Source organism: Phymastichus coffea, unplaced genomic scaffold (assembly GCF_024137745.1).
Source record: "Phymastichus coffea isolate CEN01 unplaced genomic scaffold, Cenicafe_Pcof_1.1 PCOF00059, whole genome shotgun sequence".
NCBI classification, from domain to species: domain Eukaryota; kingdom Metazoa; phylum Arthropoda; class Insecta; order Hymenoptera; family Eulophidae; genus Phymastichus; species Phymastichus coffea.
The window spans coordinates 1439172-1458895 of record NW_026706870.1 but is presented as its reverse complement, the minus strand read 5'-3'; the positions used below and the strand labels follow the sequence as shown (position 1 = coordinate 1458895).

Here is a 19724-nt window from a genome sequence, read left to right as displayed (position 1 = left end):
AGACATGGTAAGAGCTTGCATTAATGTGCCTGCAAGATTAGTAGAGGTTATTCGACGCCGAGGTGGATAAACAAGATATTAAGGACTTTCTGTACAATTATTAGTAATCGGTCCTTTTCACATATACACGCATACACATACGTATGATAAGCTAAACCCGATCAACTAACTTCTCGTGGTGCTTGTTCGATAACGCTAAAGTCGACGGTAATACTTATTTTGCTCGAATACGAGTTTTTCATTTCGATTTGATTAGAATCAACCAAGAAATAACATTCATACCCGTGCATATGTTATTTTGAACCTGAAATATCGTTCTACAGCGCTGATTGAATCATAGGGAGGATCCAAATTATCAAATTTTTCACGAAAAAAATCATTTTTTAATACAATTTTTAAAACGTTGTAAAATCATTAAAAAAATCGTAACGGATCAATTTTTTTATAAATTAAAGAAAAAAAGCTGAACTTTAAGATGCAATGATCAGAATTATCAAAAGAAATCACCCACGCGCGAATGCACTGCGAGAGTTTACGATTTTTGAACTTTAAAAAATGACCTTGAATTTCAAAGTCACGTATGTAGAAGTTTGGTCAAATCAAAAATAGAGCTCCACCATCTTAAAGTAGAGACTTTGACCTTTAATTTAAAAAAAATTGACCCTATTACAATATAATTATACAAAATCAATATATAACCACTTGACATTTGTTACGATTGACATTCTAAGTCTCGTTGGTGAAATTAATGACGCATATAAGTCGTTCAAAATAAGTAGGCTAAAACGAAAAAATGCATAAAAATGGTGTACGAACGAAACCTTATAAGTAATAAATTTTATTTATGATATTTTATAATTTCAATTTCCTTAAACGCGCAGTAATCTTTTTACTGCGCGTAACAACAGTCATACAAGGAATATAGATACAAACCAAATGTTGAAAAATCACTGATGATTTAACATTAAGAGATATACGCAAGTTACAGTATGGTCAATTAGTTTTCGATCATTGCAGTACGTTTAAAAATCGTTTAAAATTAATAAGAAAGTGTCTTATTAATTTGTCAAATTGGCTAACGCTCGGTATTTCTTGATTCTGTGGATAATTCCTGCGCCTGTAGATAATTACCTGTACTCAACATTCCAATGTAAAGTATGGCAATGTAGTTGTAAATTATGAACGCTGCTGCTAGAGCAACACCCGGTACTACATGCGCCCAGTTGGAATCACCAACTGTATCGATTGAATTACCAGTTACAATATCGTGTACATTTATTGAATGAAAAAAATATGATCGCTTTCGTGATCCGTCAGTCCTGAATTTAAGATCCCAACTAATTCATTATTTGAAAATTCAAACGTCATTTAAATTGCACAGTTGAATGCTACAATAAGATTGTTTTTTTCAACATGTCGGATAAGTAGTGTGCAAATCATCGAGAATTTCAAGCCTTCGATTATTTAACGCAGTTCCTTGGTTGTCGGCTCTCGTTTAATTGGATTGCTACTTAGAAAAAGGAATCACATTGTGAAGGCTCAACTCGTAGATGGCGGTTTATTGACAACTCTCTAAATTTCCATTTCCTTGTGAAAGTTGAAATCATACAATTGGTTCATTAATTACTTAAAGTACCGAATGACAAATGAAATATGCTTTGAAAAGACGCCTTGCTTCGGTAAGGCCGTTGGGGCGTTTCTACAAAGAATCATATTGATCAAAAATCAAATTAAGACGTTTCTTGTTGATAAATAGATCATATTACCGTTAATAAAGGATTCGATACTTTGTATAATAAGCTGAACTATACTTGAGAGGTAGCCTGGTCATTCCTATCTTCGCGACTTTCTGAAGGTGCATCAGTCGTTCTTCTTCGCAGCATTTCTAACTCTGGTTCATAACGTCTGCGCAGGTTGGTAATATTATGCGTAGTCAATTTTCTCATGTAGTATATAGTAAAGTAAATGCAAATTATTAATACTATTATTAGAACAATATCCATTACATACACCCAGGTGCGATCACCAACTGTATCGATTGAATTAACCGTTATAACATTGTGTACATTTATTGAATGAAAAAAATATATGCTTACGATGATCATACTGTACTTGAAAGTTATTGTCGTTGCATAAATCTCCTGTACAGCATTTAGTATTATCTTTCTTTGTCGCATTATTGCAAATATTTTCGTTTTCTGCCATTGTTGAGATGCATCCATAATAATATCGATACATATGTTTATATTTTCGAGCCACAGACTTCCAGCACTGAAATTGCGAAACGCTTGTTGTTTATAAGCAAATTTGACATATATATGATTGGCAGATGAAGTAATTAAGAGCTTTTACGTTAATTGTAGTATTGCAAATTGGCATTTCTTTCTGTGGTAGATTGCACTCATTTCCGACACACTTATAACAATTAAAAGTAGGTTCCGTCATAATGTCTCTTTCGCGTGCACTGAATGATCTGTTATATAAGATAAATTTGAGATTCTAATTTAAGTCCTAAATAGAAAAGTTATTTAATATTAAAACAAGACGATAGCACGACAGTAGTCATGAATTTCACAGACCATTCTATCTAGTTACTTACAAATTAGAAGAACTTTGTAAATCTTGTCACCACTAGAGTCAATATATATCCTTTTTAGTTGAAAATCAAAATCAACTATTCATCAAGTTAATGCAAGACTTGTTACAGCACTGCAGATAAAACGATAATGAAGTAGATTTGGTAGTATTTATCAGCAGCTTGTGGCTATGAGAGGTATATTTCTGACTTACAGTTGGACTTAACAAGCTTATACGACCTGCTAAACAAAACTTTAGCGTATATACCCTATTTATCTTCCATCAATGGATTTATATAACAGTGGTACCTGTAAATCTATTCATGTCTTGAAATAAATTTATTAACATGAAATATGTTATTATATATTTATTAAAACTTATATTTGATAAGCGTAATATACCTGAACAAACAGAAGTGTAACTATTTGGTATAATATTGATAAAAAGTCGTAACTTCAATTTGCATATCTTATTGCATTAATTGGAATTGACGAACCTCAAATTTTAATAATTATCTCAAATGATATCGACTACATAAAAAAAATGATGAGTCGCCGACATCCAGAGTTGTGATTGGTTGATTTGGAAAATCATAAAATTTGTAATTTCACTATATTTGAAACATTTATATTCCAGAAGTAGGAGATTTATATATATGGAAAAATAGAAATATACAATTATAATTCGTTTCAAGAAAATCAGAAATTATGTTTTGAATTTTGAAATGATACTGGAATTATATTAGTACAAATCGATAGTTTTATGCTTATATGTGAGAATGAAATTAATATTATCTTCTTGAAATTTACTTAGAAACACGAAAACTTCAATATAATAAAGTAGGATAAATATAATAATGAAGGAAATCATATTTTTAGAAATTTTTATTGTTATTACTTCAAAAACTACGTTCATGTAAAACGCTACAGAAGTACACTATAGGTACCTATACGCATTAGGCTTGGTCCCCTATAGTCATTAGCATATGTAAACTTAATCTCCCCTACCACTTTTGGAGTGGTGAGAGAGGAGAAATTTTTACACTCCTCATGGCGGCTATTTAATTTTTATTTTTCATTTAACTGATTTTTTAATATTCCATGCAGAATAAATGGTACATAAAAATGTTCTGGATATTATTTTAGAGCTTGCCTTTGCTTTACATCTGCTTCGATATTATTCAACTATTTTTGTCGGATGCCGCTTTGAAAAATTTAAGTACATCGTCCGAGTGCTTATCATTTACGGATATGAATTGTATATACGTAGAATTTCGTTTCTGAAATAAACTGTTAAATAAATAAATAAAAATCTGCATATTTGGATGTGACATTTGTAAAAAACAATGTGAATGTAACTTGGATGAAATAATTTATAAGTCTTTGTATTTGGAAGAATTTATTAGAAAATGTGACGTTTCATGTTTATAAAGTTCGTTCTCGTGTTGTCTACGTAAGAAAATAAAAGTTACAACATGAGCAAGTTAAATTTATAAAGTTGTTTGTGAACTAAGTAATATTTTCCTTTCTTTTAAAATGTTTGAGAATTTTTTCGTATTTTTAATTTATATTTTTATCTATTGTTCCCTAATAACAATAAATTATAATTTTCAAATGTATGTGTTGTACACTTACATTTTCTCTAAGTTTATTTATGTTTAGTTTCCTATAATAAACTTAATGATGACTTAACGGTCTAACAGGTAGGAATAAGTACTCCGCTTTAAATATTCGTGTCCGTTATATTGTTTCAGACCGTAATCTCCTCAGCTTCCTGTAATAAATGATTTCACTTTCTCGACAGGAAGAGATCAGTACTCCGCTTTAAGTACTCATCTTCATTCTAGAACACACAGCTTTTCCTATATGCGAAGAACCCAGCGGCAGATATAAGATAACTGTCGACATGTGCGAAGAAATTGAATAAATGCTTCATTTTTTATCCATACAAATTATTTTCCCTTGTATTTATGTGTGCGACATTGATTCAAAACTCTTCGCTAGTACTTGCAAAATGTACACAAACAATATTCGCAAGTATTTAATCGTATAATTGTTCAACATGCAGAATGGTCCTCAAAAGTAAGCAAAGTAAACATGGTGGTGCTTTCAAGTATTCTTATATAAGGACAATGTGTACTCTCGATGCGTTCAATTCTACCAACGAATAACCGAATGAAAATCAGATCCAATTAATATTTGTTATGTGATAATAAATACACGGCTTCCATCTATACCTACGTGTTCAAAATATCTTCGTATCACAATTTTTTGCGCAACATTTTTTTCAACGTTATTTATTGAATATGTACTAAAATTTTTTCTATTAAGCTACTTTGTAGAAGTATTTATCAATTGAGATATTTATTCAAGTAGCTTATTGATTTTATAGATATCGTTGCAAAACGTCATGAAAGTCGTGCGACGTTAAGAGTTTTTGTATATAATATTCATAATTTTACTGCTATACTATTCAACTTGAAAAATTATTTATACACAAATTGATTTGAATTCTTCAATAATTAATTTAATTTCATTTTTATCCGATAATCAATTTCAATTAATACTTACATCGTGGTAAAAGAGATTTGGAAGTTAAGATTGAGAAATATACGAAGTTTACCGTCGTAAGTTACGGAATATTTTCGGTCGGATTAGTTACCGATCCAAATGGATGATATTTTACTGTAAAAATAAAGCCATATTCTATTCATGTCTTATGTAATAATAGGTAATTTCGACTATCGGTTCATCATAGAAAAAATCTCAAAATATTCGGCTAATTCATAGATCGATAATTACGAGTTAAGAAAAAAAATATTCAAAATCAATAATTAAGAATCTGTAAGAGTCATATAACCGAATAGCATGTCGCAAACGAACTTCTTGTGCCATGTATTGAGTGAACAGAACTCATAGTCACAGCCTGTTCAGAGCTTTGAGAGTGAATGTAACGGCTGCGATGGCGGCGTAGGGCGTTACTATATAAAAATACGAGACAAGGAAACTTTACATGGTAAATTCTCTTTCTATGATGTTTGCCGTGAGAGTTTCATATCTAGTACTGTGCGCGACTGTTCTACAACATTGTAAGTTAGAGGGAAGAGGGATGCTGCTGCGGAGGTAGTCTAATGCTGGTATAAAATGTTACTTTTTTCATTACATTAAAATTTGTGTTACGTTGAAACAAAAAAATTAAAAATTTCTTAATAGTCTGTTGATTAAAGATTGATTTGTATAGAACAACGAACTAATTTTCAGGCTTTCGTCGATAAAGTTAAAACTATTCTCCACAGACTTTACAATTACCATTTTTAATTGTTTTATGTAAGGTAATTTAATTCAAAAAATTAACGAAGTGACGGAAGCTATTCGCTGATTTTCATAATTTTGTAATAGTTAATATCAAACTGGCTTAAACTACTCTAAATATCGCGTATTCCACAGGAAGCAAAACTTATTACTATTCAACGTAATAGAATTTAATTGTGACGTAATTTTATTAAGCTTATAAATACATTGGAATGCTTTGCTATCGTCTCTTTTCAAGAAAATTCTATCACTGAATTTCAGCGTATAATTCAATGATAAATATTATAATTTTCTCGCGTGTCCACAAAATAAACAGCCTGAAAAGAAAGTAATAATAATACACTGACAGTCGCGCGCTTAACAATTTTGTGAATGATCAATCAAGAAACAAGTAATAGATCCATCATAATCCGTCCAAACTTCCACGGGTGCCTAGTCAGGATATACACTTACATAACGCGTTTTATCAAATTTGATGATTTGATAGATGCATTTGTCATGAATGTCGTGCGTTACCAGCTCTCATTTGCCATTGGTTAATCACTTGAAAAACAATTCGTGTCTCCCAGAACACGAGGCTCAATTTGTAAATGTCGGCTTGTCAATAACGCTGAAATCCAAATTTATTCTGAAAGCTAAAAGCATATAATTGGTTCATCGAATTGAAAAAACTGATGAATAACGAACGATATATGCTTTGAAAAAATACCTTGGTTAAGTACGGATTTACGTGATTCTGAACCTGCTCCTAAAACTGATCGTTGGCGCGTTCCAGTTGGCAATCGATCAATCGACAATCTTACCGTTAATAAAGGCTTTGATACTCTGTATAATTGTACATATATGTACTATGCTACCGCTGACAGGAGCGATTCAAGTCTATCACCAGGCGCTAGTTCGCACATTCACTCTACGCAGCGGTATCATCTCCGGTCGAGGAGGAGGTGGTCGCCTCTCTGCATTAGAGATGCGTGCTCGATTAATGCGAAGTTTGTAAACATAAAGGCCAGCAGAGACCCATATCAAGATGATTAAAATTAGAAGTCCGTAGAGTACATAATATTTCCAGACGAAATAACTATCTATACCGATCGTTGATCAGATGAAAATTGTTGGATTACTGTCAGATAAAATACAGTGCGAATTTATAGAATAGAAAAGAAAATCAATGCTTACCAAGATCCTCTATTACAGCAAAATTACCGTCGTTGCAGAATTCTTCTGCACAGCATCTGTAAAGATCTCTAGGTTTGAATTCCTCTTTTGTATTATTACAAAGATATAGATCATGGTGCGCTGTAGGAATGCAACCACGGGACTCCAGTTGGCTGCTTCCAAATTCAGTCAAAGATTTCCAGCACTGAAATTCCGACAAAATTTGTTGCGTATTTACGAATTTTAGATATAAATAATTGACAAATGAAATAATTACTTACGTTAAATTCAGTCTTGCAAAGGAACATTTGTTCGTCTGGTACATTGCAATTTCCTTTGTCACATTGATAACAAGTAAAACTAGATGTCGTCATAATTTCCCTTTAGTGTACGCAGAATGAACTATTATATTAGATCAATTCAAGATTTTATTTCAGTCCTGAATAAAATAATGATATAATATTAGTATAGTGCCGTTGGTAGCAAGATAATATTCATACCCTTCGAGGTATTTTTAAACAATAAAAATAAACTATTCACCAAGACAATGTGAGACCCACTACAGCAGTGCAACGCAGGTGGAACGTAAATGAGATAGATATGTCAGAGTGAACATCGGCTTAACTTTGAGAGGTATATATCCGGCTTATGGTAGGACTTAACAAGCTTATACACGATCTGCTAAACAAGACTTTGAGGTATGACACTTTACTGATAATGTACTTGAATTTCAACTGGAAGTTAAATCTGTTGGAAGCCTTTTCGAAATCTTGATTATTTGTCCGCGTCTTGGAATACACATCTATTATCATGTATTATATAATATTATATACATTTATTAAGTCTTGAAACTTTTAAGTTTAATACAATCGGATAAGCGGAAGTACAGTTCTGTGATAAAATGTTAGAAAAAGCTCATGAATTCAATTTTTTAAAAACGTGAGATGTAATATTCATTTCACCATAATACGAACGCCAATACATATTTTGCAATATTAAGCAATTCGGCAAAATTAAAAAAAAATAAAGTAATGAAAATATGTTTAATGACTCAATTTCCAGAAAAATTAAACTTAAATTTTAGCTATTATTTTAAATTATTAATAGATAATATCGATCATATATTTAAGCTAATATAAATAAATTTTTAAGACATATTCCTTTTTTCAAAAAAAAACTATATCATTGCGTTTAACTTGACGTACTCTTCATTTTACGTTTTTGTTTAATTCGTTGCATAAATTGAACTTTTACATGCACACTATAAGATTCTAGTAGTATGTACGCATGAACAAACTATACAGTTTGAATACATTGATAAATGTACTAGGTGAGGTAAAAAGATAGACACCTGAAGATTTTTTTGCGTAAAGTATATAATTTTGTAAACTTTAATAATATTTATTTTTATTCTACGGAAAATTTTAAGATTTGGTGGAATGATATTATTGACAAATTTAGTTTCTTAATTCGTCGAGATTTTGAAGATTAAACTTAAATACTCCTATTAAAAAAGTTTAATGATATTAAATCAGTGGATTTTTGGAGTCATTCAATCATTCGTCTTTGAACTATCCATCTATCGGGAAAATTGATATCAAGAAACTGTCGAAATGTGATGCAGCACCATCTTGCTGAAATTAGGTATCTACGGAATTATCTTTCATTTCTCATATTGCTGAAACTATTTGTGTTCTTAACATTATTTTATATTTTTCGAAGTTTGCTTATATGAGAAAGAGATCGATCAAAACATTATCAACAATACCTGCTCAGATATTTAGCTTTTAAAGATATCGTATATGACTGTTATCCAATAAAGATTAATTTCATACTAAAATCTATAATTGTGTCTATTGAAATTTCCATTTGACTGAAATGGTGTCTCGTCTGAAAAAAACTACATTACTTATTAATAATGGATTATGATAAACTCATTCCATTATGGACTCGCAAATTTTGAGACAACGATCATCTTCCTTTAACGCCTGGACAGGCATAACTATAGGGATGAAATTTGTTCATATTTAATACTTTGAGTCGGATTTATTTTTTGCTGTTTCAATTTCATGCTGTTTATCTACTGAACGACTACTTCCATGTGGCTTTGCTACAAATGATAGCATAATGTCTGATGTCTTGTTTTTTCTGGTCGCTAATGATAAAAAGATATCTATAAAAAGATAGCAAATATGCCTATAAAAAGATTATATTGAATTGTCATTATAAATTAAAGGACATATTTCAATAGACTTTCGGACTCTTTTGCCTTTGATTACCCTGTGCTGAAAAATCGAGCAGGATCATTAAAAACCACTTAATTTATCAGTCACATGTCTATTTATATTAGTTTTCCTGCAGTACAAATTAATATCGTACTGCAAAAATCATACGTCAGAATATGTCCTATTCTTCATAGACCATCTCATCAGTTATCCAGTCTGTCAAATGTTTTTCGTCGATCCACTTTGTTGAAATCGTGACATAATCTTACAAACTGTATTTTTAGAAATAGGTACATCCTCATTTCAGTAAAATCTATTGAAAAGATTTCTCATATCACTATAAAATCTTAGAGTCGATTACCCCAACCTCTCATCATTATAAAATAGAGATACGTTACTTTTCAAATTTGTTTTACCATTTTTTATGTCTATTCTTCTTGAAAATTTTTGTCTTTGAATAGAGAATTTACTTATTATTGCTGAAAAAAAAACATTTTTTAATTGAAAAAATTAATAAAAATCTAAAAAATTGCTTGTTATGGTGATTTTTGACAGAAATGTTTATTTTAAACTTTCAGGACACGAAGAAAGAAAATCGCAGCGCTCCGAAACTTTGAGGGTTTTTAGGGACACTTCGAGGTTTGAAAATTAAAGTCGAGATTCTTCATTCATCCATTATATCCAAAGTTATTCTAATATATATCCTTCAATTTGTAAATTTTCAACTTTTTTTCAGTCAACTTTGAAAAACTTTTTTTTTATCAACAGCCACTAATCACATTTCATAGAGAATGTTTTACAATTTTTAAAACTCTACTTCCTTTTTTTGTATGATCACTAGCTTCCGAGTAATTGATTATCAAAGTCAACATGAGCTTTTTTGTTTTGATCGACAATACTCTGAGCCAAAACATCGTACGGAGCTCTTTAAAAAAGCGAATTAAAGTTAATGAAATTACCTGAAAGAGTTTCGAATTCATATCATAGAAAAAAATTTTTTAAAGTTCACAGACCATTTTAAAAACGAAGAAAAATTTAGAAAAATTCCTTTTCGTTAGTTTTTCGACGACTTTTCGAAAACCGCCCACATTAAAAACCGTTACAGCTCAAATCTAAAAACTAAAAACTTGAAGCTACAATTTTATTTTCTGTACAACAATTTCTCTCCGAGTTATGTCATTGAAAAAAATCTCAAAAATGTAGAACTTGTTTATTATACCTTAATTTTTGTAAGTAGTGTTAACGATTAAATGTATATTTACAGGTTTTTGTATTAAAAACATAACATGTCACATTATTTTCAGCAAAATTTACATTGAATGAACAAAGAAAAATTTGCGACAAAGTGAATGACGGGAACCAAGTACTTATAGAGTTGTTCTTTTTATCGAAAGATATATTTTGAATTAGACATTTATGTCGACGAAGATGTGTGGGCAAAACTGAATCGTAATAAGAAGCAAACAACGATTTCGTTAAGAGATTCGGCAGAAATAATTTGGTAATGAGAGCATTTAATGTCGAATTGCATACAACCGAAACGCCTGAAATAACAAGTAACCGATTACCTTTTGAAGAGGATAACTGGCAGCCGAAGATTAGAAAACTAGAATTATTTCACAAATTGCCTAAAACGGATTTATTTCTATAAGGCTTCGAAAGAAAATCTTTGCACAGTTGCTCTATGATCATTGAATTGACTTTGTCAATACGATTCTTGATAATTATTAACAAACCTGAACATTTCTTATTTGGTTTACTAGTATAATAGGAGTACAGTTCATTAATAACGTTCTCAATAGCAATAAGAATAGTATCAATATTTTTTTAATTGTGTGAATACACTCGTAAAGAATCTGTGAAAAATAATAGTAACTTATTATATTGAATTTATTTTAAAAACATTATTAAAATAAGCTTATATATTTTTCATGTGCCATATGATAATCTCCTAGATCTAGATACTTTTTAATGATGTTATCTCCTCTGATTTTTTTTTCAATCCAAGCCCTTCTGTGATCTTTAGTGACTTCGAGCAGTCTGGTTATAATGAGTCATACTTTATCTGACCTGAATGGATGTGCAAGCTCGTTCAAAGCACTTTCAATACCACACGCTGTCAGTACACTATCAATATATGAAAATAATTGTACAGTAGTGAGTTTTTGTTATTTGTCAAATTCAAAAGCAACACTATTGTCACTTTACTCAAAATATAAACTTACTTTCAGTTCACGTGTAATTCCTGTAGCATACAGACGTGTTTTGCTATCGCTCCGCAATATTATTGTTTTGATCTCATGTGCCCGGGCCTAGCCAAATAAATTCCTTGCACCCCGCGAATAATTTCTAAGTACACGAATTTTATTGGAAACAAAAAAATCATGGGTAGAATAAAAACTGCGAGATAGCTAATAAAAATTAAATCTAATATAAAATAACCATGAACTATCAACTACCTCTTAACGAAATCTGGAGAAAAATTAAATCAATCGAAGGCAAGAGAACATAAAAAACGATCATCTTACTAAAAAGATAAAATCGAAAATGATTTTAAAGAAAAAGCCAATGACTCGGCTAAAACCTTCGCAAAAAACTCCAATGACTCAAACTTAACCAATAATTTCTTATCTTACAAAAACTTTCAACCCCCATTAGAAATCCCGCAAGATAATAATAACAATAATGAAACAGAGAGATCACAATGGAAAAACTAACAAAAATATTGCATAATAACAAAAATACCAGCCCAGACCAGGACAACATACCTAAAATTCTTCAAACAACTGCCACACAGAGCCCATATAAGTCTTCTTAAAATGTAGAATTTGATATAAACGCAAAATCAATTCCCCGATGAATGAAGATAAGCTACAATGATTCCAGTACTCAATCAAACAAAAACAAATACGACAAAAACAGCTACAGACCTATAACACTAACTTGCTGCACTTTAAATAACTGCTAAAGCGGATTCAGAGAGGGCTGCAGCACTACAAACTGCTTAGTTACCTCAGAATCTAACATATACGAAGTGTTCGCACAAAAACACCACCTACTCGCCGTCTGTCTAGATACGAACAAAGTTTACGATTTACTATGGCCTCGCAGGATTCTACAAATTCTTATACGTTTAAAAATTACAGGACTTATATTTCATTTCATCAAAAACTTCCTCAGCAATAGAATCATCAGAGTACGAATTTTAAACAATTTATCTGAAGCAGTCATTATAGAAAACAAAGTACCGCAAGGCTCAGTAATAATTACTGGCATTGAACGACATATTTCAGTGTATTAAAGCCCCGATCAAATGCTCAACGTTCGCCGATTACATCACTCTATTTATTCAAGGAAAAAATATAGAAACATGCATCCAACTTATACTATTAACCTTGAATGAATTAGATGAGTTCTCTAATAATGCTGGCTTTCAGCTTCCAATAAGAAAATCTTAAGCATTACTTTTCCAATATGGCGGCAACGACGACAATGATATTAGTTATTTACGCATCTCAGTCGATTACGTCGAGGCGCGGTCGTGGTAGGGGAGGAGGGGATAGTGAGTACACATTTGAATTTTGTATTACACGAAAAATCTTTCTACATTCTCAGGATGTAACTTAATATACTATTCAATTATAGGGTGAATTTCTGTGCTTGTAACGAATGATTTGAATGTAACGGTCCTATCTATGAATTTTCTTATTTTCACTGAATGACTGCAACCCGCTAAACTCATCAATCTGTTTACATCAATTGGCATATTAAACGGCGCCACCTCATATATTATATGATTGACTTAGTACCAGAGTCAAATTTCATGACCATATAAGGAGTGTGACGTCACCTACTTATAGACATAGATATAATAGTTTTTGTTGTTTTGTTGTTTTATTAAAATATGTTAATTAAGAGTAATTTCAATGAAACAAAGCATTTTTTATATAGATTTTAGGGCATAGATTTAGATTATAATAATTTTAATTGCGTTTAACTACTAAATTATATTAAATTTTAATGTGAAAAGTTAATTTATTTATTACATTGTAAATATTAAATATTAGAATAATGCGGATACTCTAAATTCATGATGATTATCTAAGTAACATGAGTAAGAAGTTGTTTCATTGATAACAGCTTAGTTATTACTGTTATCAATAAACAAACAATTAATAATTAAACAATTAATAATTTATTTAAACATATAATTGTATATAAATCGAAAGCGTTAATTTTGTATATAGCAATGACAACTTTAGAATTTATTGATTTTAATTAACTAGTTTAGTATTGGCATTATAAGATTTTACAAAAAACCGTTACAAATACGAAAATTGACTATAATTTAAATGTTATTAACTAATTTAAGTAATCATTTTTAGAAATTACTTCTACTAGTGATAGACTTGATCTATGTAAAATTTTATCATTATTTTATTCTAAATATTACACTATCACATTAATTAACTTTATTAGTTAATAACTTTTGACAATACTTTTTCCGTTAATTGTAACTTTTAGAATTCTAACTCATATAATCATACATATTCATTTATTATTTTATTTCAAAGTTAATATTTAGAAGCATTTTGGAAATTGAAACAAATTCTTACTCATTAACGCGATAGACCACGAGAGTACGAACAATAATATAAATAAAAGATGATACGAACATCACATTTATTTCGTTTCGGCATATTCAATTAAACTAATAAACAACAAACAAATTAACGCAAACTAATATTACAAGAGTCCTGTCACGGTCGCGAAAGTTTATTCAATCTCATGCGCTCACTTTGCAAGGCTAGGAGTGAATGCTAGCTTGTGCAAAAATCAACGTATTTATACACAGATTTTCCTGCCTATTTTCTCAGGACAGCTCTCTTCGAGTTCTTTACGCAATTATAATTGTGCGAAATTATTTTTTGTGTTACCGGCCGTCGAGCCTCACTGGCGAGACCAGCCGGTATTACAGGGATGAAACGCTTCTGTCTTATCAACCTCATTTTTCTTCCCACCTCACTCGCAATAGTGCAATATTTTCGATTTCTAGTTCCATTTCTATTTCACATTGCAACCCTCCGGAAAAACGGAATAGCCAAAAGTATATCATGTAAATATATCTTAGGCCCCGGTCACATAAGTACATACGGATGCGGACGGATACGGACGCGAATCGCAACTCTAGTAACATCACTAAAAATATCTAGTTCGATTATTTAGTACCAACACTACCGGTAGTGAGCAAAAGTAACTGTTGCTTAAAACTGTAGCGCCGAACGTACCGCATTTAATGATCAATATGAGAAGTTCAATGTTTAATATGAGAAGAAGAAGAAAATATATATAAATGATATGTATTAATCATCCCAAAAACTTTTTTTACATTAGCATACTCATCAATAAGCAATATTCATGAAAATTTGAAAAGTAAATTGTAGACCTGACATTTGAACATTAAATGTGGTACGTTTGGCGCTACAGTTTTAAACAACAGTCACTTTTGCTCATTACCGGTAGTGTTGGTACTAAATAATCGAACTAGATATTTTTAGTGATGTTACTAGAGTTGCGATTCGTGTCCGCATCCGTACGTATACCTATGGGACCGGGGCCTTAGTCAACCAGATCAGGAATAAAATGCTTCAACATGGCATCCATCACTTTTTTATATAAAGAGAATTTTTTATAACAGAATAAAGCTAATAAATGATGATAAACATTATGATCATGAATGATAAATTTAAGATTAAATTTTTGTTTTATTTTCTTGCAAAATACAAATTAAATTATAAGTGAAATCAAAATTAACTAAAATTAATTGGAGTTCTCGCACTTTTTTTCAATTAAAAATAATCAGACGAATAAAATGCTTCAGCATAGTTTTCAACATTTTTATATAAAAGAAAGAAAGAAATAATTATAAGGGGAATAAAATGATTTCGCTTGGTAGATTATCACATTTTTATATAAGATAATCATAAATTTTCAATGTTTAAGTTATTTAAAAAACTATATTTAAAAAAAATTATTTAAAAAACTATATTTTTTAAGAAAGCGTTAAACTAAAATGGTCTAACCATTTAAATATCTAGTTTATATATACCAGAGATAATCTCTGTATATTAGTTATTTTTAGTTTAGGACCCCGTATGCGCCTGATTACGCGCAGAGTATACTCAGTAGGTACGAGCGCTGATATGAGTATACTCTCTGCGCGTCTCTCCTCGACCATAATCATGATTCCCCTTCCACTCGCCTACGCTCCTCAGCCGTAGGCTCCTCGACCGTACGACCATCATATAGCTTGCGGCTCCTCGGCCATATGATGGTAGTATGATGGTAGTACTATCAGGCATATGATGGCCTATAGATACTTGGCGAGAGTAGTAGAGTGACATTATGGCTAACACATGTTGTTTACAGCCATCCTTCAAACAAATTATGCATTTTTATGACCGCGTCGAGATTTTCTTTGTCATGAGAAAGCGGCGAAACTATACTTGTCGATATATAAAAATTGTTCTTCTGTTTTGAAAATACTCAGTCAACGTAGAAAATAAAAAACCTTATATCATTTTAAAAAATTGCAATAATATAACTATTAATTACAAATAACTTTTTAAAGCTATATGTCAATAAAAATGTATTAATTTTATTTAAATAATATCATAATAAATGTTCTAAAAAAATTACCAATTTTTTTAATTCATTGTAATCCCACTGTGACTCGAAAATCTGGCGCTATATACGAGGTCCAAAACTAAAAAATTTTTTATGCATCAAGGGAGAGTCTCGGATACGTCTTAAATAACTAATATATAGCGCGCTTCCAACCTTCCAGGTGTGAATGTCCGAGCGTACATATATGTGTGTATAATATGTGGTTTTTTATATCATAATTTATAGTTATTTGTACTTGTTATTTTTTATTCTCATTTAAAAAAAATTATTTTACTGAAAATTATGAAGTATAACCAGATGAGCGTTGTTTTAGATAGAATTTTTCCTATTAAATTAAACACTGACGAGGCATTTTGCAATAGCATACGCGAGAAAAAAACAGAAAGTATAAAAAACTAAACTGTTATACAAAGCCACATGCTTTGTATATACAACCTGGAAGTGCGTAACATATAAAACTATATCTATATATACGACTGATGGCGGAGAGCGCACTTAGCCAATCAGCGTGCGGTGCGAGAGAGATAGCCTATCCTGGTAATCGCGCTATCTACTTCTATACCCAATGACGGTTCGGTAGCCCTACGGGCTGCCTCTAGTAGTATATATATATGCTCAAAGTAAGCTCCAGACGGTATCGTATAAAACAGCCTACACACACACACACAATAGTATAAGCTGTGCCGGCATGGTAGCATGTGCATATTTACAATAAGTAATATTAGGTTTCTCATTTATTTTTTCAATCCTTACTTTGCTGAAAAACAAATACTGATCTAATTTGCTATAACATATAGCCGCAGCTGATAAAAAATAGTTACCAATGTGCATACAGAAATATTATTAAAAATATTCACACGATACTTACTATTTTGTCAGTTGTGGATTAAACAATTTTGCAGTCATTGGAGAATTACATTTAATATTATTTGTTTATTAAAATTTTATCCATTAAACATGTTTGAAGATAAAAGTGATGCTGCAATAGGATTTGAACGTCAAGAATCAAGTGAAAAGTTAGTGTTGTTCCAATTCCATAATTTAGAGGTTATTTTGTTTTCATAGTAAACTTATTTTACAATCATAGGTCGCAAACCTTTGCCAATATTCAAACTGAGATTGTAGTCCATGAGGAAGAAGAGGTACAAGTTGTAGAGAAGAAAAGTATTGAGGTAAGTTACTTAAAAGTAACATACTTATAAATTAATATTCACATTAGAGTTAATGATACTTTTCTTTGCAGACACAGACTATTGAAGAGGCATTGAAAACTCCAGATTATAATTATGACAGATTAGCTGATTTCTTAAAACGTATTACCCCTGGTGTGTTACAATTTTTAGATGAACAGCATGGTAGCAATGCTTTTGACGATTATGATCTAGGAATCAATGGAGAGCCTGCTACTAATGTACAGTTAATTAATAGACTAAATAGTTTAGAAATGTCAGATTTTAAAGTAAGTTCTATATACATAGAAAATAATAAATAGCTCTTGATAACTAAGAATAAATATAAAAAGAGAAATAATTATATATTTTAGGGTAAAATCAGTTGTGTAACTTGGAGTACTGGTGGTGGAACTTTAGCTGTGGGCCATAGTGCAACTCATCATGAAACATGGTGCAATGATTTAACAAAAATTCAGTTTTTTAATCTTTCAAAGGATAATCTTTTGATGTCACAACCAAGTAAAACTCTGGAAGTTTCTTCTTGTGTTACATCATTATTTTATCACCCTGAAGAACCTTCAATCATTGCTGCTGGTTTATTTAATGGTAACGATTTTGGCACCATTTAAACTATTCTTATTGTGTACTTAGAAAAATTATATGTTTTTCAGGTGATGTTTTAGTATGGAATTTAAGAGATGAATTATCTGTAACACCATTACAAGTTTGTACTCATGGTGATTTGGTTTCACAAATTCAATGGAATCAAAGAATTTTAAAAGGAGCATCAGCTTTGGTAACATCTAGTGCTGAAGGGTATATTTTTATTCACAAACTAATGGTAAATTTTACACAAGCTACATTGAATAAACGGTATATATTCTTCTAATATATGAAAATAAATGGAAATGTATATTTGAATCAATTTCTATTCATTGTCTATTCATTCCAGTTATAAAATAGCAAAGGAAAAAAATCCTGCTGAAAAAGCCAGACCAATGAGTGCAGGTGGGACCAAAGAGAGGGCACAAGAAGCAGGACTTTGTATAACAAGTTTTGATTTTTCATCAAAAGATCAACATCTGCTAGTGGTTGGTACTTTGTGCGGTGGACTTTATAAATGTAAAATAGATACTGCAGTTTCCATAGAAGGTAATTTATTATTTATTAACTTTATTAACGTTAATTTATTAACGTTACGCAATTGAATATTGATATTCATCTTAAAATACTAAATTACTTTTGAATTATTTTCAGGAGATGAAAATCTGTTTGACCCAGTAATAGATGAATATGATAGACACAAAGGCCACGTTACATGTATAAAAAGTGCTCCAACACAAAATTTGTTTGTTTCCTGTGCTTCTGATAAAGAAATCAGAATTTATGATTTTGATCAGGTACAACATATTGAAAGGAGTGATTAATATTTAGTTTTGTTTAACAACGATCATTATTTGAAATTTTTTACTAATATTACATATAAGTTAATGTTGCTAATTATATTATAAAATTTATTGAATATAATATGTTATTAAAATATAAAATTATATTTTGTTTCAGCCGGCTAGCTTAAGAATTATCACAGTAGAAAACACTACTGTTCAGTTAATGTGGCATTTTGGAAATCAGGATATCTTCTTGGCTTATGGTGCAGGTCCAGAAATCAAATTTTTCAACGTGAAAAATGGCAGAGCCTTGCAAAAAATATTGCTGTATTCCGATAACAGAGATAATGCCAGTTGTTTAAGTTTTAATCCTAAACGGTATTTAATTTACTCCTATAGCGTTATTTATATATTTTGAAATACTTGTCAAATAATATTTTTACTTTTATTTCAGGGAAATGGTAGCAATTGGCGATACCAAAGGCAACCTAGAAGTTTGGAGAATGCCGAGAATCATAACTTATTAATCAAATTAAGATTCAAATAATTGTAATTGATTATTGTGCTTTACTAATTTATTGTATGAATGTATATGAACAGAAAGTATTGTCGCTGCGTACTAATTTATGGTGAAAAGATACTAGCCGATTTATTTTTACATTCCAATTTGTAATTTCTTACGTAAACATTGTAAGCAATCAAAGATGAAATAAAAAATATCACATGGTTTCTTTAATTATGTATATTAATAAATGCGAAATAAACATGTACGAATGCAAAAGATTTTGTAATGGAAGTTTTTATTATAATCTTGATTATTTTCATTTAAAAATATACTTATTTATTTTCATACTGTATGAAGCTACAATGTAACAAAAATAGGCTCGTTTTGATTTGGTTTCGTTAATCCAGTAGTTGATGTCAGAAAATCTTTTCATTTTAACTTTATTTTTAATTTACTTATTAACTCAAAACACGAGTTAACATAAACATTCTAATGAAAAAATAGATCTATCTTATCCAGTACTTGCGTAATTCTTAGCATAATTATTATTTCTATTTTAAATAGTTATTATAACGATTGTCGTAGATTAAGAAAATAGAACTTTTCGTTTTCTAAATTTTTCATGATATTTTCACGACATGCGAAAAATGCTTATAAAAACAAGGAAGCAATCGGGAAATATTTACGTAAAAGTCACATTATAA

At 30.6% G+C, this 19724-nt stretch overlaps 2 protein-coding genes and 2 long non-coding RNA genes across 9 annotated transcripts; 1 reads left to right on the top strand and 3 right to left on the bottom strand.

The window, feature by feature from the left end:
* Positions 1–476: 476 nt before the first annotated feature.
* LOC131666546 (uncharacterized) lies at positions 477–2756 on the bottom strand. The gene is made up of 5 exons (XR_009302106.1): positions 2600–2756; positions 2353–2511; positions 2097–2271; positions 1767–2029; positions 477–1699 (listed from the first exon to the last, which is right to left on the bottom strand). It is a non-coding gene; the product is annotated as an uncharacterized LOC131666546 (long non-coding RNA).
* A 3841-nt stretch (positions 2757–6597) lies between these two features.
* LOC131666521 (uncharacterized) lies at positions 6598–7705 on the bottom strand. Of its 3 annotated transcripts, none has more exons than XM_058939268.1 (4): positions 7584–7705; positions 7325–7482; positions 7065–7248; positions 6598–6970 (listed from the first exon to the last, which is right to left on the bottom strand). In XM_058939268.1, the coding sequence occupies exons 2-4, from the start codon at positions 7415–7417 to the stop codon at positions 6771–6773; spliced, it is 477 nt and encodes a 158-aa protein (XP_058795251.1). In that variant the 5' UTR covers positions 7418–7482; positions 7584–7705; the 3' UTR covers positions 6598–6770. The 3 variants fall into 3 exon arrangements, with proteins under 3 accessions (XP_058795251.1, XP_058795254.1, XP_058795252.1); XM_058939271.1 differs by having other exon boundaries at positions 6598–6844; XM_058939269.1 differs by having other exon boundaries at positions 7544–7597.
* Positions 7706–8499: 794 nt separating this feature from the next.
* On the bottom strand, positions 8500–12330 carry LOC131666522 (uncharacterized). 4 transcript variants are annotated; one of them, XR_009302102.1, is made up of 9 exons: positions 12199–12279; positions 12037–12139; positions 11494–11617; positions 11234–11395; positions 10837–11124; positions 9667–9747; positions 9323–9581; positions 8812–9239; positions 8500–8727 (listed from the first exon to the last, which is right to left on the bottom strand). It is a non-coding gene; the product is annotated as an uncharacterized LOC131666522 (long non-coding RNA). The 4 variants fall into 4 exon arrangements; XR_009302103.1 differs by having other exon boundaries at positions 8812–9581; positions 10837–10896; positions 11005–11124; XR_009302101.1 differs by having other exon boundaries at positions 8812–9581.
* A 4313-nt stretch (positions 12331–16643) lies between these two features.
* Positions 16644–19291, top strand: LOC131666567 (cytoplasmic dynein 2 intermediate chain 2-like). Its single transcript, XM_058939351.1, has 9 exons — positions 16644–16971; positions 17043–17127; positions 17199–17414; positions 17499–17733; positions 17799–18000; positions 18080–18279; positions 18385–18527; positions 18691–18893; positions 18970–19291. The coding sequence occupies exons 1-9, from the start codon at positions 16913–16915 to the stop codon at positions 19040–19042; spliced, it is 1416 nt and encodes a 471-aa protein (XP_058795334.1). The 5' UTR covers positions 16644–16912; the 3' UTR covers positions 19043–19291.
* Positions 19292–19724: the final 433 nt, after the last annotated feature.